This window comes from Salvelinus sp. IW2-2015, linkage group LG14 (genome assembly GCF_002910315.2).
Source record: "Salvelinus sp. IW2-2015 linkage group LG14, ASM291031v2, whole genome shotgun sequence".
In the NCBI taxonomy this organism is placed as follows: Eukaryota; Metazoa; Chordata; class Actinopteri; order Salmoniformes; family Salmonidae; genus Salvelinus; species Salvelinus sp. IW2-2015.
Window position 1 is genome coordinate 48,428,702 of NC_036854.1, and position 24,109 is coordinate 48,452,810.

At 40.8% G+C, this 24,109-nt stretch overlaps 1 protein-coding gene across 1 annotated transcript; it reads left to right on the plus strand.

Moving 5' to 3' along the window:
* Positions 1-7,662: 7,662 nt before the first annotated feature.
* On the plus strand, positions 7,663-23,080 carry LOC111973140 (cytochrome b5). Its single transcript, XM_024000389.2, has 5 exons — positions 7,663-7,922; positions 18,795-18,923; positions 22,167-22,196; positions 22,441-22,463; positions 22,866-23,080. The coding sequence occupies exons 1-5, from the start codon at positions 7,788-7,790 to the stop codon at positions 22,945-22,947; spliced, it is 399 nt and encodes a 132-aa protein (XP_023856157.1). The 5' UTR covers positions 7,663-7,787; the 3' UTR covers positions 22,948-23,080.
* The last annotated feature ends 1,029 nt before the right edge of the window (positions 23,081-24,109 follow it).

The following is a 24,109-nucleotide window of genomic DNA, read 5'->3' on the forward strand; positions in this document are numbered from 1 at the left end:
CAGTGTTGATTGCGCTGTGTGGCTGGTAGGATMGCTGACCCAGCGTCCGGTAAGTGAGTATCTGTGCAGGCCTTCTCTCACGTGTGGGTCTCCTAGCCTGTTCAACCGGAGTGTTAATAACTAGTGGGGGGTTCACTATGTGTCTTTTCTCTCCTACCGGTGTTCTTTGTCCATTTTCCTCTTCTGTWTCTGACCGTACTGGTTCAGAAGTATTCTTCTTCTTGTTCTCCTTCAGAGTCTTCTYGTCTTCGGATTTCTCTTTCGGTTGCAACAACTCGGGTAGGTACTGTGTCTTGTGTGGGTCCTACATGGGCTGGATTTCTCMGAGGATCACAGGTAAGACTCACATTGTCTGTTCTTTGCTCTTTTCTTACAGGTATTCTCAGCCAGTAATGTGCTCCTGAGCTTTCTTCGTCTGAGTCTGTTGTATCACTGTTTTAGGTCAGCTCTCTCTCTCTCTTTTATTTCTTATTTTTCCCCTTTTCTCTTTAGGTGGGTAGCCTCAGCAGTAAATCTACAGGTAAGTCATTGACTAGGTGCAGAAGATTCCGATGTAAGGTAAGGATCTTGCTCCCACCGGTCTCTGGACAGACTTTGTACATCGGGTTGTCACTCACTTTTTCACGAKATATATAGTCCTTTCCCAGTATGACCTTAATTTTCCAAGACCAACARTCTCGCTCAAGTTTCGTATGAGGACTGTCGCTGGGTTGCAGAACCTCTCCCCCCAAGCGGCAGTTATAGTACTTTCTTCTCTTTTGTACTTACCTGTTTYCTGTTCTCGGACACAATTCTGAATGCTTCGGTCCTTCTTTCAGCCCACCTTTCAGCATAACTTCTAGCTGTGTGTGACTCTCCTGTAGCTAGGCCAAACAGCAAGTCTACAGGTAGGCGCGGGTGGCCACCATAGTAGAAAGATGAGTAGCCAGTCGCTTCATTTCTAGTGCAGTTGTAGGCATGTACAACTTGTGGAAGATGCTCTTTCCACCTGTCCTTCTTCTTTACCTCACAGCATCTCAAGTAGGGTCCAATTTAATCTTTCAGACGGGTTACCCTGAGGGTGATAGGGAGATGTCTTTGAGTGACACACTCCTGTCATTTGCTGCAGTGTTTTGAAGATTTCGTTCTCAAACGTTCAACCTAGATCATGGTGTAACTTGGGGTATCKAAACCTTGGGGTGAGGTCATTGAATATCTTTTCGGCTGCTGTTCTTCTGGTCGGATACGCTTGTGCAAATCTTGTGAAATGGTCTATTACAACCAGTACGTACTCGAAGCCTCCTCTGCTGGCCTTCAGATGCATGTAGTCAATAGAGACTAACTCTAGGGGTGAACTTGTGGTAATGCTGGCCATTGGTGCTGCTACATGTGTGACTGGCTTATTTTGCTTGATACAGCGGCAGTGTCTGGTTACATGTTCCTCAAGGTCTCTCTTCATAAATGGTCAGTAGAACCTTTCTCGTGCCAGACTGAGGACTCTCTGTTCCAACATGACCCATATCATCATGAAGATGTTTCAACGCCATCTGCTTGTACTGGACTGTTAAGACTCAGACTAGCTGGCGTCTTTGACTGGTTTTCCAGTACAGGAGTCCATTYTCAATGTGTAGTTTTCCCCCATTCATGCATCAGTTTCTTGGTAGCGACACTTACTCCTTGTCTTGCCTCACTGGTAAGTATCCTGTTTGTTTCTTTTAGTCTCATTAGTTCTCTAATAGCRTGATCGTCTCTTTGGGCTTTTTCTAGCTCGCCATGGTCGATAGTTGGCAGGGGTTCACGAGTGTACTGTTCCTCTACATGGTCTTGTGACAGGTGCAAGGCTGCGACCCATGCTATATATTTTCCCTGTGCTGCCTGTCTCCCTTGCCATGTTGCACGAACAGCTTCACCTGACAACTCTTCTGTACACTGAGCTACATACTAGTCTAAGTCAAGGGGCAAATGGGATAGTGTGTCTGCGTCTATATTGACTTTGTCTGGTCTGTACTTGATGTCAAACCTAAAGTCTGACAGTTCCCCCATCTGTGGCCTACTGCATTTAGCTTGGCAGTGCTCATGACGTATGTCAGGGGATTGTTATCCGTGTAGATGGTAAAGTAAGGGGCGTAAAATAAACGTTTCACACACAGACCACTTCAAGGCAAAAAACTTGAGTTTGCCAGAGAGAAGGTTGTAATTCTTCTTGGCTGAAGAGAGGGTTCTTGATCCACACCCTCAGCTTCCCGTTTTGGCGTTGGTAAAGGACGGCTCCAAGCTAATGCAGTGTGAAGGGCAAGTCAAAGTGGGGGTAGGATAAGACAGGCGGACTGGCTTACTTGTCTATCAGTCTCCCATGGGTGCTGTGGTGTGCCTCGGTTCATTCCACTGGATCCTGGATGACAACTGAGCACCTTTTCCTTTCTCTTACCACTGTTTCCCTGATGGCTGTACCATTTTTTACTTTGAGTAGTTCGTAGATTGGCTTCGAGGTTCTTGAGAAATCCTGTAAGTAAGTGCGGTAGTAACTTAAGAATCTGAGTAGTTTGCAAACGTCCCCAACAGTACCGGGCTTTTTGTCTCTCAAGACAAAGATGGCCTCCTGGACCTTAGAGTCGATCCAAACTCCATCTGCAGAGACCAGACGTCCCATGTACCTGCCTTCTCTCCGGGACGGTTCACACTTTTCTGGTCTCGGCTTCACTCCGTGGCGTTGAAGGGCTTTCAGTACTCTTCCGAGTCCCTCACCAACATCTAGCTGCTCCAGCTGTGCGCTCACTTCGTTTGGTTCAAACAGAACAACTTGATTGGATAAATTAAAACTGAATGGCACCTTACACTTGACATGAGCAACTTGGCCTTGGCGGATGACAACATCCTGGAACCCTACTTTCACCTCAGCATGGTCATCGTCAGTGTTCTGGGTCTGTATGAAACTTACTATTGCATTATCTTGTTCTCCCTGGATCTCCAGAGCTGCACCAAGCAGGCTGGCTATTGTAAGCAGCACCTGTGCTCCACTATGTTGTCCCCTTATCAGCTCTTGGATGACATTGAACCCTAGGAGTGGTCTCTCTAGTGTCATGTGACCAGAAACGGTACCTGTATTGACAGATCTGGATCACCGTTTCCCAGGAGGTCCATCCTCACCTCGACCCAACCATTGAAAGGCATAGCATCTCCAATGACAGGCATGACATCAAGGGMCTTTGTTCCCATGAGTTCGGTCAGCGGTCTGACTTTTTGATCGGGTAAGTCTTTTTCCTTCCATTTGTGGTCCAGAATACTCACTTGCGCACCCGTGTCTAGCAGAACGTTTACAAAATAGCCATTCATGTAACACTTGAGTATGTATTTTTTCCAACTAACTGGGCTACTTTGTCTTGTGTTGGCTGACTAGTATGTGATGAAACTGTGCAGTTGACTTGATCTTGATTGGGCACGTGAACTGCATCAGGCTGGGACTGTTGGTTTAGGCTGGTCACTGGCTGTCCTCTTGCAATGACCAGACCCCGTTTCCCGAACTCTTCAGTTTTTTCAGACAATCCACAGCTCGGTGTTCGTCTTCTCTACATGCTAAGCAATGGTGGCATTCCATTGCGCCTCTCTACACATCTTGGTCTCTCTTCTTTGAAACGCTGGCTTACTGGAAGTACATTGACACAAGTGTTCTGGTGTTTTGGGCTGCTTCAAGGATTCAATAACATTTCTTAGGGCCTGGACTTGAGCACTCAGTTGCTGGATAGTTTTGTTTTTGCTCTATAGCTCAGTATTTTGCTCAACTTTGACTTRATCAGCTTAGAGCTGGGCATTTTGTGACGTGAAATTTGGCCCAATCTACGCTGTCTCTCACTCGCATCGCTTGTTATTTTTATAACAAAACACAGCTGCATCAGAAGGGAYCCCAAAACACCAATATTGCCTCAGCAATGCTTCATCAGACACAGTGTTATCAGAGATGAGTCTCAACTCCCTTCTGATGCAGCTGTGTTTTGTAGCTAAATCCTGATACACTGTGTGTAGGTACACATTTTGGACCGTATGATTGTCATACTTGATGTTTGAGTCACCTTGTTTAGACATAAACAACAACATATTTTATAAACAGTAGCTGAGCCATACCTCTATCCTCTAGCTCAGTGGTTCCCAAATGTTTTATAGTCCCGTACCSCTTCAAACATTCAACCTCCAGCTGCGTACCCCCTCTAGCACCAGGGTCAGCGCACTCTCAAATGTTGTTTTTTTGCCATCATTGTAAGTCTGCCACACACACTATACGATACATTTATTAAACATAAGAATGAGTGTGAGTTTTTGTCACAACCCGGCTTGTGGGAAGTGACAAAGAGCTCTTATAGGACCAGGGCACAAATAATAATATTATAATAATCAATAATTTGTCTTTATTTAGCCATCTTACATATAAAACCTTATTTGTTCATCAACAATTGTGAATAACTCACCACAGTTTAAATTACATTTTCACAGAACTGCTCGTTGCAATTTCGACTTGTTCAGATATTGGTAAGTGGACTGGAGGCAAGGCATGAAAGGGATAACGAATCCAGTTGTTTGTGTCGTCCGTTTCGGGAAAGTACCTGCGTACTTGCTCACTCAGGTGCTTCGCTATATCACATTTGACATTGTCCTTAAGCTTGAGTTTGAGTTCATTTCCACACCAAAAAATCATACAATGATGGAAAGACCTGTGTGTTGTCCTTGTTAATGCAGACAGAAAAGAGCTCAAACTTCAGGCGAGAAAAAACATCACCCAGATAGGCCAGTTGTCTGAAAATCTCAGCATCATGCAAGCGGTCAGACAAGTGAAAATTYTGGTCAGTAAAGAACATTTTAAGCTGGTTTCTCAATTTAAAAAAACATGTCAATACTTTGCCCCTTGATAACCAGCGCACTTTGGTATGTTGTAAAAGCGTTACATGGTCGGTGCCCATATCATTGCATAATGCAGAAAATACACGAGAGTTCAAGGGCCTTTTAACAAAGTTAAAAATGTTCACTGTAGTGTCCAAAATATCTTTCAAGCTGTCAGGCATTCCATTTGCAGCAAGAGCCTCTCGTGAATGCTGRAGWGTACCCAAGTGGCATTGGGAGCAACTGCTTGCACGCGCATTACCGCTCCACTGTCTCTCTGTCATGGCTTTGCGCCATCAGTACAGATACCAACACATCTTGACCAAGTCCATTTGATGTCACAAAGCTGTCCAGTACTTTAAAAATATCCTCTCATGTTGTCCTGGTTTCCAGTGGTTTGCAGAAGAGGATGTCTTCCTTAATTGACCCTCCATAAACGGAACTGATATATACCAGGAGCTGTGCTAGGCCCGCCACATCTGTTGGCTTGTATGCGAAGCAGTAATTGTTTCAAAACATCTCCTGCCATGTCACTGATGCTTTGTGAAACGGTGTTTGATGAAGGCATTGTCTATACAGTTTTTTGGGCCTTTTCCCCCAGCATTGTCCCAGCCATATCTGCGGAAGCAGGAAGAATTAAGTCCTCCACAATAGCATGGGGCTTGCCTAGCTCACCATATAAAACGCTTCTAGCCCCTTCTTATTAATGGTATCTGTTGATTTTTATACATGTCTTACTACTAAGTTGTCTTTATTCTCGCTCAAAAAACTCCTGGGGCTTATTTTTCAAATTGTTATGTTTAGTTTRTAAATGTCTGCGRAAGAGTGAAGGTTTCCCACGAGAGAGTAACGGTTAATGTGATTGGGTGTTAATCTTTTGACTAGGCTACCTATATTTGACATTGTTATTTCGCTGAACAGATGGTTTAATTGTATTTTTGGCAGTGAATCGAGGCTACTCAGGCAAGAAAAAAACCTCACCTAAATGTATAGCCTGTTGTTTTGTGGGTACTATTTAATGAAGATGCCAGGTGAGGACTTSTGAGGCGTCTGTTTCTCAAACTAGACACTCTATGGTTCCTCTTGCTCAGTTGTGCACTGGGCRCTCCCACTCCTCTTTCTATTCTGGTTAGAGCCAGTTTGCGCTGTTCTGTGAAGGGAGTACTACACAGCGTTGCACGAGATCTTCAGTTTCTTGGCAATTTCTCGCATGGAATAGCCTTCACTTCTCAGAACAAGAATAGACTGACTAGTTTCAGAAGATAGTTCTTTGTTTCTGGCCATTCTGAGCCTGTAATCGAACCCACAAATGTTGATGCTCCAAGTACTCAACTAGTCTAAAGAAGGCCAGTTCTGTTGCTTCTTTAATCAGAACAACAGTTTTCAGCTGGGCTAACATAATTGCAAAAGGGTTTTCTAATGATCAATTAGCCTTTTAAAATGKTAAACTTGGATTAGCTATCACAACGTGCCATTGGAACACAGGAGTGATGGTTGCTGATAATGGGCCTCTGTACACATATATATAGATATTCTGTAAAAAATAAGCCGTTTCCAGCTACAATAATCATTTACAACATTAACAATGTCGACACTGTATTTCTGATCAATTTGATGTTATTTTAATGGACAAAAAAATAGCTTTTCTTTCAAAAACAAGGACATTTCTAAGTGACCACAAGCTTTTGAACGGTAGTGTACATACCTGAAATAACAGGATAAAATGATGAGATGGAGAAATGTTAGTGGTGTTCAGTAGTAGATATTCTCCAAGATTGAAGAAGAAACCTCTAAGAACTCACAATCTCACTAATGCTCCCATTTGACATCACATCGCCCCCTAGTGGCAGTACTAATATACAATATTTTAAATGCAAATTCCTAAGAGGCCTAGAAAATTCTACAAGGGACGGCCCCATAAAATTACAAACAAAATAAAATATAAAAAATATGTCACATACGCACTTCAGCACTTGGCGGTCCCTTTCTATGAGCTTGTGTGGACTACCACTTTGCGGCTGAGCCGTTGTTGCTCCTAGACATTTCCACTTCACAATAACAGCACTTACAGTTGACCCGGCAGCTCTAACAGGACATATATTTGACGAACTGACTTGTTGGAAAGGTGGCATCCTATGACAGTGCCAAGTTGAAAGTCACTGAGCTCTTTAGTACACTGTCAGCAACGTGTGTGGCTTAAATTGCCAAAGCCATTCATTTGAAGGGGTGTCCACATACCTTTGTGTATATAGTGTATCATACTTTGACTAAAGATGACGTACTGACTTAAATTGTTGTGCTACATCATGGGTAAACTTTGGCCATCATCTTTCAGCTTGAAGTATTGGATTTGCTGGTGTGGGCGTTTAATCATAGAATTATCAAGGTTATCCAACCTATGTATAATCAATCAATAACATTTACTGTAGCCCATAAAACCTACAGTATACTGTTTTGTATTTATTTATTGTTTTACATTAGAATATAGAGTAGCCCAAAGAACAAATAGTTAGAGATGCACGTCCCCCATTTCGTTATATATATATATATTTATTTCCCCCCCCCCCATTTCGTTATTTGTTAGCAATTGTTTGGGAATAATGCAATAGCTCTACACAATGCACAGGTAGAAAGGCATACCTATCTGTCTTATTGCGTAAGAAATAGATCCTCGAGATGAACTTTTATGAACTTTAGCCTACTCACCATCATGAATGAGTTTTTCTCTTCAGGGACAGACTGACATGGATTACACCAATAAGAGAGCCTCCGAATGAAAAATAAATATAAAAATAACCAATCACCGCAATCATGGGCGGTTCCTGATACGCACCAGGACCTACAATAAAACTCRGAACTCTGTTCCTACTTCGAATCATTTGATAGATTGTAACATTCTGGATTCACATTCATTTCAGATATATTTATTGAAAAGATAAATGGAGGATAAAGGCGAGGACAGACACGCTGTAAAATACTACCGATTGTCGGAAATCGAGGAACGAAATTCATTCAAGAGTACATGGATTATAATCAACCATAAAGTCTACGATGTCACCACATTTTTGGAGGAGGTGAGAAAATTGTTCTACACGCATTGTTCATTTTGAACCTTTATTTAAGGTTAGGTACGTCAGTTAAGAACACATTCTTATTTACAATGACGACCTACAGGGGAACTGCCTTGTTCAGAGGCAGAACGACAGATTTTTACCTTGTCAACTCGGGGAAAGTTTTCGTTTACTGTCCAAACGCGCTAACCACTAGGCTACCTGCCGCCCCCAATGTTATAGCCCATCACATTTTACTTTATATATGCTTATCCATAATAGCCATAGCCAACAGGTCAGTATTTCTAAGTAATTATCCATGGCAACATTTCGTACTATTGTGTGCGAAGTCAATAAATACCTTTTCATTATGTGAGGATAGGGAGAACGACGCACGAACTTTAGAYGGGAAAAAAAGTATCTTAAATGCTTGATTTGTTACCCGAACTATCAGCCTGGCCTCAAGAACGACACGTAACACAGTAAACATAATCAGTCAAATTAGTATGATAGCCTATGTTATYTTTGGTATGGTTACGTAAGGCAAAAGGTTAATTAACTAGAGTCGATTGACGCACCTGTGCATGACATGGTGATGTAACTTGTAATATTGAAAAGRACCCTGTGTGTTTATGCTAGAGAGTGACCATTTATTGTAGTAGTGGCTGCAATATAGAGATCTTCACAGATACACCAATACCTGAGACCAGATCCGGGACCTGATCGGGTCTGGGTCGAATCTGAAATGATTGTCACGGTCTCGGGTATGTGTGATTTTTATTTTTTACTGACTTGTTCGGAAAGACCCATACAGATCTGAATGTGACTGCTGCATTAGAGAGAGGGAGAGAAATTGCATAATTTATGCTGCTGCTCTTTGATTTTCATGAATTGTGCGTGTCGCTTGTTGTAGAGTCGTAGAGCCTCCGTATAGGGCAAAAGTTAGGAGATATCTAATCAATGGAGGAAGATGGAATTCAAAGTTAAASGAGAAGGATAGGCTACAATGACCAAGAGCCAACAACTAGGCTGCTACTTTATATTTTGAATGTAGTTGTTTGTAACTGTGTAGGACAATAAAGTGCATYCAGCCTCAATTAGCCTAGTTAGCTAACTTAACTAGCTTCTCCTGGTTTGATACAGTCAAGACAGGTARTACGTAATCATATTGGATGATACATGACATGGCTATGGCAGCTATTATTCTACTATAGTGCGAGTTYGCTTGCTTAGTTGCTGTCTCTTTCTCCTTGTTCCTGTGTCACGCACACACATTCAGTCMCCTACACAGARAGCACGGCCSCTGCTACCGCCRCTCCCTCGTGCTTTATCAGCTCTGGTTAATAAAGTAGCTTAAAATTMGACTTTTCTGCTTCTCTCACTTGGACCGAGTCTGGCCCCGACCAGGCCTATACGGAACGAGTGTAGTTGTCCTTGGGTCTGTTCGGAACGGGTCTCTATATATTTTTTACATTTTATTTATGCATATCGGTCTGGATGGGAAAGCTCCAGGTCCACATTTTTGGACCCATGAAGGCCTCTAGGCTGCAGTTTAAACCCCTCTTTCCACAGCCTTTTTCAACACATGAGAGGATCCGGACAAGAAAGTTGTCAAATTGTTTGTAAAACCTGACCCATATGAACTACAAACTAATATGTCACCAATATCGAAAGGTCAGACTCCCATGAACACAAAAGTGTTGGTTGTTCTGCTACAATACACACAAGCTTCAGGGGAGTCCTCTGAAGGTAACCCAGTACCAGGCTGTACATTTTTTTTTTTTTATGTAATGTATGTGCATGGTGGGTAAAATGTGCCAAAGTAATGTGACCAAACATTGGTATAAAAAAAAAAATCTTAGTCTTCTTATATCTCTCAGATCTAGGACAGACACAAAACTTTTCTGTTTTGCCATTTATATAAATGTTATTCGATGTGTTTCGATGGGCTATAGCAGTAAAGGCCAAATTCAATGTTTCATAAAAWAAAGATTATATACCTAAAATTCTAAATCAAGTGGCTAAGTTATACATTTTATGACCATCRTAAAACAATTCCATGATCTAAGGGTTTAGACTTACAGGGGTTACGCCAAAAACTAGAGAGTTTGGTCGGGGAGGATAGGTTAGCATATAACGCGATTGTCTAGCAACCAAATGGTTGCGTGTTTCATAMCATGAACAATTTTTGCTAGGCTAATTAGCAACTTTGCAACTACTCCTTTTTAGCTACTTTGCAACTACTTAGCATGTTAGCTAACCCTTACCTTAACCCACAACCTTCCATTTATCCCCAAACCCCTAGCCTAGCTAACGTTAGCCACCTAACAAATTGTACTTTGTAACATATATTTAACGTCTGGCAAATTTGTAACATATTGTACAATTTGCAATTCGTATCATCTGAATTGTAATTTGTAACATATCATATGAAATGGATGATGGACATTCACAAATTAATCTATACCAAACGAAACGTAACATACCAGATCATACTAATCTGAGTGTCACAGATTTACATTTACTATGTTATGTCTACCCCTGGGTCCAGGTTGGTACTATAGTGAGTAGTGATAGGGGGGGGAAACGATACAGATACATATCGGGATATTATTTTTTCGCTAGTTGCATCAAAACTCCAGTATTTTTTCATTCGTAGCTTGTTCTCCATCTTTTTAAATAAGGACCTATTTTGTTTTCAGCGCTTWTATTTCTATGACWGATCAAAACTTGTTTTCTCTTGGCAGCAGACATATGCAGCAGACATATGGTGAGCAATATGTTTYGAACATCGAATCGCAATAAAATCCCAGTATCTAATCGCAATAAATGTCGAATTGCAATTAGAGATGGGCATTTTAACTTTTTTGACTGCATGATTTTTTGGGGGGAGTAATCGGCCCGCACTGGATTTTTTTTTGCGCATTTATCAATATGCCACCGTGTGCAACAATGGCTTATTTATCATAACCATTACAGATAAAGAATCCTAAATGCTAAACCCGTTTCATGTACTAGGCGTATGTCGCAAGTCAAGACTGAATGTTTTTTTTAATCGTTTTTTTTCATCAGAAAAACCTTCTGGAACATGTGAACTTTCATGTCCATTAATAACAAACTTGTATGTCATCTGTAAATACGAATAAAATTGTTAAATTTACGAGCCTTGTTGGTAAACCACAGAAAAAGTAAGCAAACTCCCCACTAGCCATGTTTGGCTGAGATAATGAGTGGGCTGGACATGCTGATAGAGGAGTTCGGATTGGTCTGCCAAATAGYAGGCTTCTGTCTGTTTGAGCTCAGTCTGTGTTAATCCTGTCGAACGCGGCTTTTTTTAAATGTAGCTGCATAAGTGTTGCTCTCCACTTTCTGGAGGATCAAGTTTTGAAATCAGTGGAATTAGAGTGTGATAGCTAAGGAGATGGAGAAAACACCTGTTTCCGGATTACGTCTTCAAACTAAGGGTATTTGTGGCATGGATCCGTAACGGGGAGACGCGTCCATCATGCATGATGATGTATACGGATGGGTAAGATAGTCTAGCTAGCTCCATTTTCAGATATTACACTAATTTTGACAAAGTGGTTTCATTTCAAGCTCAAGTGTACTGTTAGCTAGCTAGCTAATGTTAGCTGGCTGGCTCCCTAGCTAACGCTACCTGTATAACGTTATTATTCATTGTRGTTTAACTAGCTAACGTTAGCTGGCTGGCTCGTGATGTGTGTGATATTACATGGTTACCTGACTAGGTTCATTGTTTACCTAGCTAGCTACATATCTCTAGCTAACATGTACTGTTAGCTAGTGTTAGCTGCCTGGCTCCCTAGCTAACTTTAGCTAGCGTTGTGATGTGTGTGTGTGATATTACATGGTGTTTACCTAGCTAGGTTCATTGTTTAACAAGCTAGCTAGTTACATGAATTAAGCTAAAGTGTACTGTTAGCTAGCTAACATTAGCTGGCTGGCTCCCTAGCTAATGTTGCGTGTATGGTGTTATTATGCATATCCCCGATCCATTAGCTTTGCTAGGTAGAGCCTAATGTTAGCTAGCTAACATTGAACTTGGTTGGTCATCTCCCAGCAGATTTATGCAGGGTAGTAATGACATGATTTGGCACTGTTCATTGTTGTTTAACTAGCACACGTCAGCTAACGATCCGCCACCTAACGTGTGTGTGTGTGTGCTGATCTTACATGTTGTTTACCTAGCTAGGTTCGTTGTTTACCTAGGTAGCTAGCTACATGTCTTAAGCTAAAGTGTACAACATCTGTTAAATATGGCCAGGGTCAGTAAAAAAGCATAATGAAATTGTTGCCAGCAGGGCTGGTTAGGCTGTTTTCATGTTATCCAGAGGAAACAAATCATCGCCCAGAGCGTAAAGTGTGCGCTCTGAACTAGAGGTCGACCGATTATGATTTTTCAATGCCGATACCGATTATTGGAGGACAAAAAAAGCTGATACCGATTAATCGGACGATTATAAAAATATATATATATATCATACACACACACACATTTTTGTAATAATGACATTTGCAACAATACTGAATGAACAATGAACACTTATTTTAACTTAATATAATACATAAATGCACACAGCTCTGAAGTGACAATGATACTGAAGAGTCTGCTTAGGAGACAAATACTCTCAACTGTTTGAATAAAAATAGAGTTTAAGTTACCTGTGATGAATGTTGAAATCAAAAACCTTAATTTCTATATGCAGGAAATCCTATTTTAATAATGGGCATGGTAAGAATTGACAACCAAAGTGCGAGTCATAATTCCCATGACAAAATCTGAAAAGCGGTTCCTTAATTTATTCCATAGGATATTTTTAGATTCACTTAAAATAAGGTCTGTGTTTCTGTAGGCTTACATCACCGTGCCAATTTTATAACTGTGTAGATATCCATAGGACAAGGTAACTCTGATCAATATTGGCTCAATATAAGCGAAGATAAAAAAAATTGTAGAGTGGATTTATGAAAATATGTTGACCAACGTTACCTTATCCTAGTGAGATTTACACAGGTATCAAAACATCGAGGCGGTTTAAGCCTGCACGAAACACAGACCTTATTTGAAGTAGATCAAGACATTTTCTATGGAAGACATGAACGGTAAAATAACGAAGGAACCCCTTTCAAGTTCAGCCGCAAGTTATTACAGGAATTATAACGCGTCGACTATTTCTCTCTAAACCATATACCTTTGACTAATCCGGAAACTATCACCTCGAAAACAAAACGTTTATTCCGTTCCGTATTTTATCTAACGGTGGCATTCCATGAGTCTAAATATTCCTGTTACATTGCACAACCTTCAATGTTATGTCATAATTACGTAAAGTTTCTGGCAAATTAGTTCGCAAAGAGCCAGGCGGCCCAAACTGTTGCATATACCCTGACTCTGCGTGCAATGAACGCAAGAGAAATGACACAATTTCACCTGGTTAATATTGCCTGCTAACCTGGATTTCTTTTAGCTAAATATGCAGGTTTAAAAATATATACTTGTGTATTGATTTTAAGAAAGGCATTGATGTTTATGGTTAAGWACACATTGGAGCAATGACAGTCATTGATTGATTGTTTTTTTATAAGATAAGTTTAATGCTAGCAACTTACCTTAGCTTACTGCAGTCGCTAACAGGCAGGCTCCTCGTGGAGTGCAATGTAATCAATGCAAGATTGGAAGGTTAAAAATCTGTCGTTCTGCCTCGTTCCTAGGCCGTCATGGAAAATAAGAATGTGTTCTTAACTGACTTGCCTAGTTAAATAAAGGTGTACATTTTTTTWTTTTWTTTTTATCGGCAAATCGGCYACGTCTACTCTGAACGCGCCGAGAACGAAACGAGATGGGTGGGGCTAAAGCTTAAGAGGGTGTGAACAATGCTGAATGGGTGTAGACAAAGAAGAGCTCTCTCCAAAACACAAATGCCATTTTTCTCAAAAGTGAGTTTACAAGTTAATCAACTTTCAAAGCAGAGTTACTTTCCCATTGTTCCTCAAATGCAGTGTATGATATACCATTTTGTAGCTCTGAGTCACTACTTTCATTTTGCTACATAATATATTTTTCAGAGTTACAAACCAAAATTTCTTGTTTTCGATAACCAGACGTTTGAGTTTATTCTGCATGTTCTTTTGGAATTTAAAAAAATGTATGAACAATTTCACATTGAACACTGCATGGGGATGAATTATGGCCATGACATCTGTTTGGTGAATAGGCCTAGGCTTTAAGTAATATTTTTGCGTATTTTTAGTGTGGAACCGATTCTATGTTTACACAATTGAGTGAGCCACAGAGGGAYAAGGGAATTTATGGTGCAGAACTGTGATGCTTGGCTTTGTTTCTTTTTAGTTGTGTCCTGCAATGCACATGTATAAATGGAACGATAGAGTTAAAGCAAATTAACGTTGTCTTCAAGTCAACATTTAGACCAAATAGTTTTTTAGTATTTGAAAAAAATATGATCTCTGGTTAATGATCGAGTTTTGACGTCAGTTCGATTGTTCATGCCCATCCCTAATAGCAATACATATCATATCGGCACCTAAGTATCGTGATAACATCGTATTGTGAGATCCCTGGCAATTCCCATCCCTAAAAATGAGTGATCATAACCATCATCAATGTCGTTTTCTCTCCTGGGTTTCTTTGCACTTTGGATAGGCCTAGTTTATTGTTATTACAATGTAGCCTATGGACAATAAGATAAGGGCAGATAAAATAGTATCAAAATTAGACAAGTAAAGCAGTCAGCAAGCTATCTGATCCGTCCTTTGAAAGACTGGGTTCAATCGAGGACACTGAATATCCCCAACAGCTGGCAAGTCACAATTCCCATCTGAGTTCACACATTGTCCTGGTTACAGATGAATTTAATCTTTGGATCAGATAGTACAGGGTAAGTAGCTCAGAAGGTGAGGAAGGAAGGTCGCTGGTTAAAGTCCCGGTTTGGGTGATGAAGAGTGGGAACTGAACTGACAATTGGAAGGCTTCTGGTTTCAGTACATATCCACTACTGTTTTACCCTTAACTTCTCCAGAGCTACGCTGTTGCTGACCCTGGGTTCCCCTAAAATATAGTGTGCGTGTTTGTTTCTGGGATTGGAAGCAGAGTAGTGAAGAGCAAAGAAGTACTATTCTACATTGTTCAATTTGAGTAGGGTAAATAATAGCATTCAGTTGGGTTTTCACGAGGCTACCTTACATGAGTTTATAGGGAAATTTGGGGATTTCTTATTTATGCAAATAACACTCAATAGGTCAAGCATGTCAATTCTTATTGTTCCATTGGTTTCAACCTGTTGTGTACAGTCTCCAAATATAGGTGTGTGTTCAAGACCTTTTCACAAGTTTCTATAATGTTATATTATGTGTCTAGAATAACGTGTGTAACTAGCAGGTTTTGCTGAAAGAGGATTTAAATGATTTTAAACTTGGATACTAAAATTACAGATTTACCTCATGTTGTGGACACCCTAGTCCAGTGGTTCCCAAACTGTGCCCCCCCCCCCCKAAAAAAAACAGGTTTTAAGGAACTGTCTGGCTTTCAACTTACTCTTGAAAGTTGTATTAGTAGAGTACACAAGGTGCAGTTAGGGCTGTGGCAGTCATGAACTTTTGTCAGCCGGTGATTGTCAAGCAAATAACTGCCGGTCTCACAGTAATTGAACATTAATTAACAAACACATTTAGCATCTCCTGGCTTCCAAACACAGCCTACAAGCCACTGATGCAGACCTTTTGGAACATCTTCGTTTTAAAAAGTCAAATCCATTTAATATAGCCTACACATCACAATAAATCCATTATTTATTTTAGAAGTGTCTAAAGAAAATAGTCTATTTTAGAAGAACAGAATAGCATACTTTGAGTTGTCCTTATGTTAGGCCAGTGCTTCTCAATTATTTTCTGTTACGCCCCCCCCTAGGAAGAAGTAAACATTTCGCGCGCCCCCCAACTCTCCGCCGCTACTGTAAATAGTATAATTTGTCTATAAAATTGTTATAGGTACACCTCTGCATAAAATTGTATCCTTATTAACATTAAAGAAAACAAAAAAAGAAAGAAATATAGATCAACTTACAACAAWGAATAACTTTATTAACATAATTTTTTAGTCAGTAATAGAAAATACTTTTCTAAAATTCATGCCTTATTTAAACTGTAAACATTTTTTGACCATTAGATACTGAAAAATAAAATAAAATATAATCAATAAATAATAATAAATTCAAATTGATCAGCAACATTAACTCAGGAGCACAATATATGAAACACTAACTTATAAAACAAAAATGAATAAAACAATTTGTGCTGATTTAAAAAAAATCAAAATGAAGTCAGGATTAATGGTTACAATGAGAACGTTTTGCAAAGCGGGACGATTGTTGGCAATATTCGGCACGTTTTCGCTGAAAAAAACTCAAGCGGCTTATCAGCGTGATTGGGGTGTAATGTCTTTAAGTGACGCCTTCATTTATTTGGCTTCATGCTGTCCGCTGCCAACATTTTTAGACACAGTAAACATACCGGTCTTTTCTCGTCTCCCACTGTAGTCACAGTGAAGCCAAGCGCTACATACGCGTCGTCATATTTCCTCGTCTTAGCTTTCGTGAGACTTACGTTTGTCTCATTATCTCCGTCTCTCTCCGCCTTTCTTTTCATCCCTGTTAAATATTTTTCCATGGTGTCTCTTAAGAGCTTGTTATCTGCACTTCATATCTCCTGCTGTGTGCTCTTGTTCGGTGCAAAAAAAAACTACTCCCTGCGGCAAAAAAAAAGCATGTCACACGCGTCCCCCCTGCAATCGCTCCGAGCCCCCCCAGGGGGGCGCGCCCCACTATTTGAGCTGTATTGTTCCTGTCTCTTATACACATCTAGATGTGTATAAGAGACAGCCCTCAGGGGGGCGCGCCCCACTATTTGAGAAGGACTGTGTTAGGCCCTGATATGGCTTTGCCATTATGGCTGTGGGCTACACTAGTTCATTAAGCAGACAAGATTTGCTTAGAATTCCGTGGCATTATTTGTAGTAGAATGTAGAATACAATTGAACATAGCTGAATAAAATAGCTCTGTTTTGTTTCTTGTGCAAGCTGCGCACACTTCATCAGTCTCTCATTCACAATTTTGACAAGCATTTGATAATATTCTCACCCGGCCTTGAATTTTCCAGCGGCATTCCCCTTGTGTGGCCATAATGCCTGCCTTTTGCAGCCAAAGTTGCCGTTGTGCCCTTGAGCTGAATATAATAATTATAATTCTCCTCTCCCGGCTGCCGAGCTCTGAAGAAGCTCGCTCACATGGCTTTCTCAGAATTCTCAATTTCTATTAGCCAATGCCCGTCACTTGATGGGGTCCTTTTCACAGGCATATCAGCTAAGTAGGCTACAAGTGAAGACAGACACATCGTGGACGCAACTGCACGCGTCCCTCTTATCGAATTCCGAGGCGCATATTGAAGATGTTAGAAGAACTGTCCACATTTAGCCTACTTTTCGTCAGCCAACAAGATGAGTAGGCCTAATAAACAGCAAAACCACTAGCCTATGTCAATCTACTATCCCCCATAGTACCAAACTTGACCTATTCTATTGGTCAATAAATATTCCAAACATACACTGGGACAGTTGTGGGATGCTATAGATCCCAAATGAATACAACCACTCATAAAAAAAAACTTTCTAAAAGCAATGAGGCTGWTGAAACAGATCAGAACATTTAGCTTAAAATGTTGATAAACTATTAGGCTATTTCTTCACATTATAAGCTCAGCAATGCACACATCGCAGTAAGCTATACGTGTGACTGTTCTGAAAAGTGGCCACAAATGTGATTCATGTATTGAATGAATTATTATAAAGGTGCATTTTTATGGTGCAAATGATCTTCCCCAAACTTAACTCACGCGCTGCCTATGTATACCAGTTAGACTCTACACTGGTTGTAAGTTGTTTGGCCATTTTAGTTATGATACAAACCTTATCAAAACATATAGGGCTAGGCTACATGAGGTGTGCATCATTCACAAGTGATGGGCTAATATTGTCACCCATCAGATCATTTTTTATTTAATGTTGTCTTTACATATACTAAATAATGTGTGAAATTTAGTTTTGATTTGGTTCATTTTCATGCCAGCCTGGTGGGCTATACTCCTGTTGTAAGTTGATGCAATGTGCTTAATATTAGGAAAGTTGATAACAAATATAATAGGCCTAGCCTATAGAAAGCTGATGGAATCCTCTTTTTAATAGAGGCCATCAAAATTCTGTTCTCTCACACAGTTGCATAGCCTATAGAAAAGTTGCGCAACATCATGGGCTCTCATGAAGTGTTTGGTTAGATTTTTCGAATACATTTGCATTYATATTAGAGGGACAATAGAGTGCCAAGTACCAGTCTGTCAGCCAGTTTGGTACTAATGACCATCAGCAGCATCCGAGCTTGGAGAAGCCTAGTTACCGTGACTAAACGGTCACCTGGAATTTGACTGCGGTCATGACTCATGACTGCCGGTAATACGGTCACCGTAACAGCCTTAGGTGCAATTTCYAAATTGGGTAGCGCATCATCAGTTTTCCTCTTGTCATGTCAGTCATTGCATACCMTAGCTATTTATAACTTCTCAGAAATGTTCAGATCAACTAGCCCATGTCAGCTAATGTTTTTTTAGCTGACATGGGCTAGTTGTAATGTTTTAGTCAGTCAAATATATCATATGAATAGTCTGAACACAGAGAACCACTGATCGAAGATGTCTATATAGCTACAGCTTAGTATCAAGGTTTAGTGCAAAACAATGGGAATGGACACCTAGAATGCGTTTTAATAAGCCTAAATTGCATAAAAGCAATGATTCTGACATGTATATTACAGCACCCAGGTGGAGAGGAGGTCTTGAGAGAGCAGGCCGGCGGCGATGCCACAGAGAGCTTTGAAGATGTCGGACACTCATCAGATGCCAGGGAGATGGCTGCCAACATGGTCATTGGAGAACTGCATCCAGTAAGCACTCCTTCCGTACCTTACACATGTTCTTTTTTTAATAAGCTTTAAGAACTTTTGCCTCTGGGGGTGCTCTTGAGCCAGAAGGGGTCCGTCCCATAAATCATCAGAAATTACCTCATTGGACAGAAAGGGGTATACACAGTGATGTTGTAGTAGTAAAGAAAATAGGTGGGTAAGCGCTAATTGCTGTTCCCGGTGAGAAAAGTAACGCCCCCTAAACTTTTCAATGCATTTTTACACTAAAGGTGGGTAAACGTGAGCAAAATAAAAATGGTGCGTAGCTCGTGTTTTACGTACATTTACCCTCCACTACACCACTGGGTACACCTTCCCACACCCATGAGCAAAAGGAAACATTGTTTCCCTGAAAGATTTGTGGTTTCATCAAATTGTCATGAGATAAATTATATAATATTACTATTTATTTTCTTTATGAACCATACAGCCAATATTCCACCCAAAATTTGATGTCACAATGAGTGACCTAAGCAACTTTGAGCGTGGTATTATCGTTGGTACCAGGCGGTCCGGTGCCAGGCGGGCCGGATCCAATATCTCAGAAACGGCTGCCCTCCTGGACTTCTCATGCACCATTCTAGGGTTTACGGAGAATAGTGCGACAAACAAAACATCCAGTCCTGTGGGCAAAAGCAAGAGAGGTCGAAGAATGGCAAGAATCGTGAACTCTAACAGGCAGGATACAAACAGGAAAATAAGGGCGCGGAATGGCATCTCGGAATGCACAACTTGCCGGTCCTTGTCACGGATGGGCTATTGCAGCAGACTGATTTCACTCCTATCAGCTAAAGACAAGAAAAAGCGTCTCCAGTGGGCACGTGATCACCAACGCTGGACAATAGAGAAGTGGAAAAACATTGAGATGGAATGGGCTGGTCGCAGCATGAATGAACTGCCGTCCGATCTGCAGCAACTGCATGATGCCATTTGCGTCAGCATGGACCAACGTTTCCAACAACTTGTAGAATCGATGCCCTGAACAATTCAGGCTGTTCTGGAGGGAAAGGGGGGTCCAAACCAGTACTGGATGGGTGTACCTAATAAACTGGCCACTGAGTGTACAGCTCTGGAAAAAATTAAGAGACTGCTGCAAAATTTTCAGTTTCTCTGGTTTTACTATTTACAGGTATGTGATTGGGTAAAATGAAATTTGTTTTATTCTATAAACTACTAACAACATTTCTCCTAAATCTCAAATAAAAAATTGTCATTTAGAGCATTTGCAGAAAATGACAACTGGTCAAAATAACAAGATCTTGGATAATGCAAAGAAAATAAGTTCATATTCATTTTTAAACAACACAATACCAATGTTTTAACTTAGTAAGAGTTCAGAAATCAATATTTAGTGGAATAACCCTGATTTTCAGTCACAGCTTTCATACGTCTTGGCATCCCCTCCATCAGTCTTTCACATTGATGTTGGGTGACTTTATGCCACTCCTGGCGCAAAAATTCAAGCAGCTCGGCTTTGTTTTGATGGCTTGTGACCATCCATCTTCATCTTGATCACATTCCAGAGGTTTTCAATGGGGTTCAGGTCTGGAGATTGGGCTGGCCATGACAGAGTCTTGTTCTGGTGGACCTCCATCCACACCTTGATTGACCTGGCTGTGTGGCATGGAGCATTGTCCTGCTGGAAAAACCAATTATTCAGAGTTGGAACATTGTCAGAGCAGAAGGAAGCAAGTTTTCTTCCAGGACAACGTTGTACGTGGCTTGATTCATGCGTCCTTCACAAAGACAAATCTGCCCGATTCCAGCCTTGCTGAAGCACCACCAGATCATCAGCGACCCTCCACCAAATTTCATAGTGTGTGTGAGGCCTACAAGCCACAGTGTCTCGCACCCGCTGTGAAATTTGGTGCAGGATCGGTGACGATCTGGGGGTGCTTCAGCAAGGCTGGAATCGGGCAGATCTTTTCAGTCTCCTGAGGGGGAATAGGTTTTGTCGCGCCCTCTTCATGATTGTCTTGGTGTGCTTGGACCATGTTAGTTTGTTGGAGATGTGGACACCAAGGAACTTGAAGCTCTCAACCTGCTCCACTACATCCACGTCGATGAGAATGGGGGCATGCCCAGTCCTCTATTCAACTGGTAGTTTGTTTTAATTAATCCCAGAGAAACAAGTAATTTATAGGTTGTATTTTATTTCAGAGTTAGCAGGGCAAGCAGGCACAATTCATCTCTCTTTGGAAGCGTGGGACTAGATTGTTAGAATACAGATAAAAACAAAACACCCAGACAACCATTAAGTTACTATTAGACAGCGATCGCACAGGCCCTTGCACAATACCAGCTCACAGTCTCACGTCAGAATTAGACGCTCATTTATTTTTATCAAACGTCAACTTTCAAAGTGTTTTTAAGGTTAAATGTAGGCATTAACGCCACAATTTTAAGGCTTAAAACAAAAATGTCAAACAAATTTCTATTGCTGGATACAAACTTGCAACCTTTGGAATCAGAGGCAGATGCTTACACCCCTCCGCCATCACCGTCCTCAACGCCCTAGCAAAATCGAAACCTACTTGAAGGTAAGAGTGCTCACTTACCCCTAGTGGCCGGTTTCCACATACCCCAATGTCCTCAGACATGGATGAATACTGACTTGTATCACGGGTGACCTGGTTGGTCTTCCTGTGACCTATTGGGTGTGAGGCGCTGCTCATGACAAGTCTGGCACTGTGAGTGGAGTAGATTGGCTGAACACAACAGTGTAGGGTATTGTGATTGTGTTTTCCGCCCTGTTGTCTTCATTGAATGACATTGGCTAGCTACCCTTTCATTCTCTGTATGTCATCTTGATTGAATGCAGATGACCATGATATTATGTAGGAAGTTTCAGTGGTCCCATAGTTCTGCTAAAATAGACACCTGTTAGATTTCACAGCATAACATGTGTAGGCTACATCATGGCAATGGTATGCAAGATAACTCTTCATTTACATTCGATATATTTGTTTAATTAATCATTCTGTTTTCAGTTGGCTGATGTGACACTTAATTGCAAAAAAATCTGTCTAGTTTGTTTTGGTAGACTGCTCTGCTGCTGAGGATAGAAATAATTTAGTTCTCAGCCTTACATCTAGTGTAATCTAAAGGGGAAGGAATACCTGGTCCTATATTTGTTGAATACCTGCCGACTCTCATAGCATAATAAACAACCTTTCTCTTTTCCTCCCACTCTCCCCCTCCTATCTCCCTCACTCTCTCGTGTAGGATGACCGACTGAAGATTGACAAACCTTCAGTAAGTAAAACGAATTCATGTGGATATCAGGCAACTGTATCTCAAATGTGACAATTTACGCTACTCATATTCCAGCACACACACTAAGCTGCCTTACTCGCTGCCTTACTCGCTGCCTTACTCGAGAGTTATTTTGAAAACGCCTGTAGTTGACATTTACAGTGTATCATAAAGATGGGCCTACTCAGAGATACTGAGACATGCATGTAAATATTTGTGGACTTTTTTTTTTCTTTTCTTGCAGGAACAACTCAAGGAAACCTCTAGGTAGGCACCCCTGATGCTTTTTTTCAGTGTCTTGGTTTTAAATAAATTACAATTAATCTTGCACGTTTGCATCTGCATGAGTAATGGATGCTTCAGAGGCTTGTTTGTGTTTATGTAAGCAAATGTGCTTCCTCATGTTTGTTGAGAAATGTATGCCCTCTGCTCCAGCTTCTCCAACCTAATGTTTGTTTGTTTGTGTGTGTATACCAGAGGGGTTGGGTAATAGCAGATGACACATTACCGTCTTGATTAATAAAGTATATCTTATATTTGTTGCAGTGATCTAATGGGGAACCAACATTGGTTTTCTATGACATTTGCGTTTTATCACCTTTGTACCCTTTCAGCTGACGGTTTTACTGATGTATTGTATCTGAGCTCTTGTTCCTCACTCCTCAACAGTTGGTGGACAAACTGGTTGATCCCTGGTTTGGCTGCAGCTGTCGTCACGGTGATGTACCAAATGTACACGTCGGAGAAGTAACTGCGCCATCCGTTCGTCACCTTTGCAAATCATATGTCAATCAATATAACTGGCTTCAGAATGACAGCTACAGAGCCTGCGTTTGATCCCTGAGAAACTATTGCTGCCTTTTGGGGATTTGTACAGCTCATATGCAGTACTACAGTACTACAGTACACAGGATTAATTGAATGTTTTTCCATCCAATCGCTCGGCATCATGTCAATGAAGGCATATCATTTTGTTGTTGTGTTAACCTTCATTTTCTTGTCCTGATTTACATATTGATAAATACAGTCGTGAAAAAGTAAGTACATCTCCTGGATTTTTTTTGATTTTAATAAAACCATTTTTTTTTTTTGATATTTGGACAGATGGATATGTAATCTTCACTTTAACAATATTGACAGATAAAGGTAACCTAATTTAACCAATGACACTGAATGATTACTTTGCAATCATTTATTCATAAAAAAATGTACAGAAATGCAATTCCAGTGCAGAAAAAATAAGTACACCCCTAGCTTCAATAGCTGGTGTTGCCCCCTTTTTGCTGAAATAACTTAATGTAGTCGTTTTTTGTAAATGTCTATCAGTCTCTTACATCGAATGGGATTCATTTTTGCCCACTTGTCTTTACAGTACTGCTTCAACCGTGCCATGTTCGAGGGCTTTATTGCATGCACGGCCTGCTTCAAGTCCCCCCACAGCATTTCGACAGAATTGAGATCTGCGCCTTAAGTCGGCTGTTCCATAAACTTCCAATTCTTATTTTTGAGCCATTCTGCTGTAGCTTTGCTTGTGTGTTTTGGATCATTGTCCTGTTGCAAGATCCATGTTCGGTTCAGCTTCAGCTTTTTGACAGATGGCCTCACATGCTCCTCAAGAATTCTCTGGTACAATATGGAATTCATGGTTGACTCAGGGCCTGGCCAATTTGCCATCATTGAGGGAGCAAAGCCGCACCAAACCATAATGCTACCGAAACCCATGCTTTACGGTTGGTAAGAGGTTCTTCTGTTCAAAGGCAGTGTTTCATTTCCGCCAAACATGGTTTCTGGCATTGCAACTCCACCTTTGACTCATCTTTCCAGAGCACATTGTTCAAGTAGTTTTGGTCTTTACCCAAGTGTTATCTGGCAAATGTCAGTGGTGTCTTGATTTTCTTTTTTGAGAGAAGAGG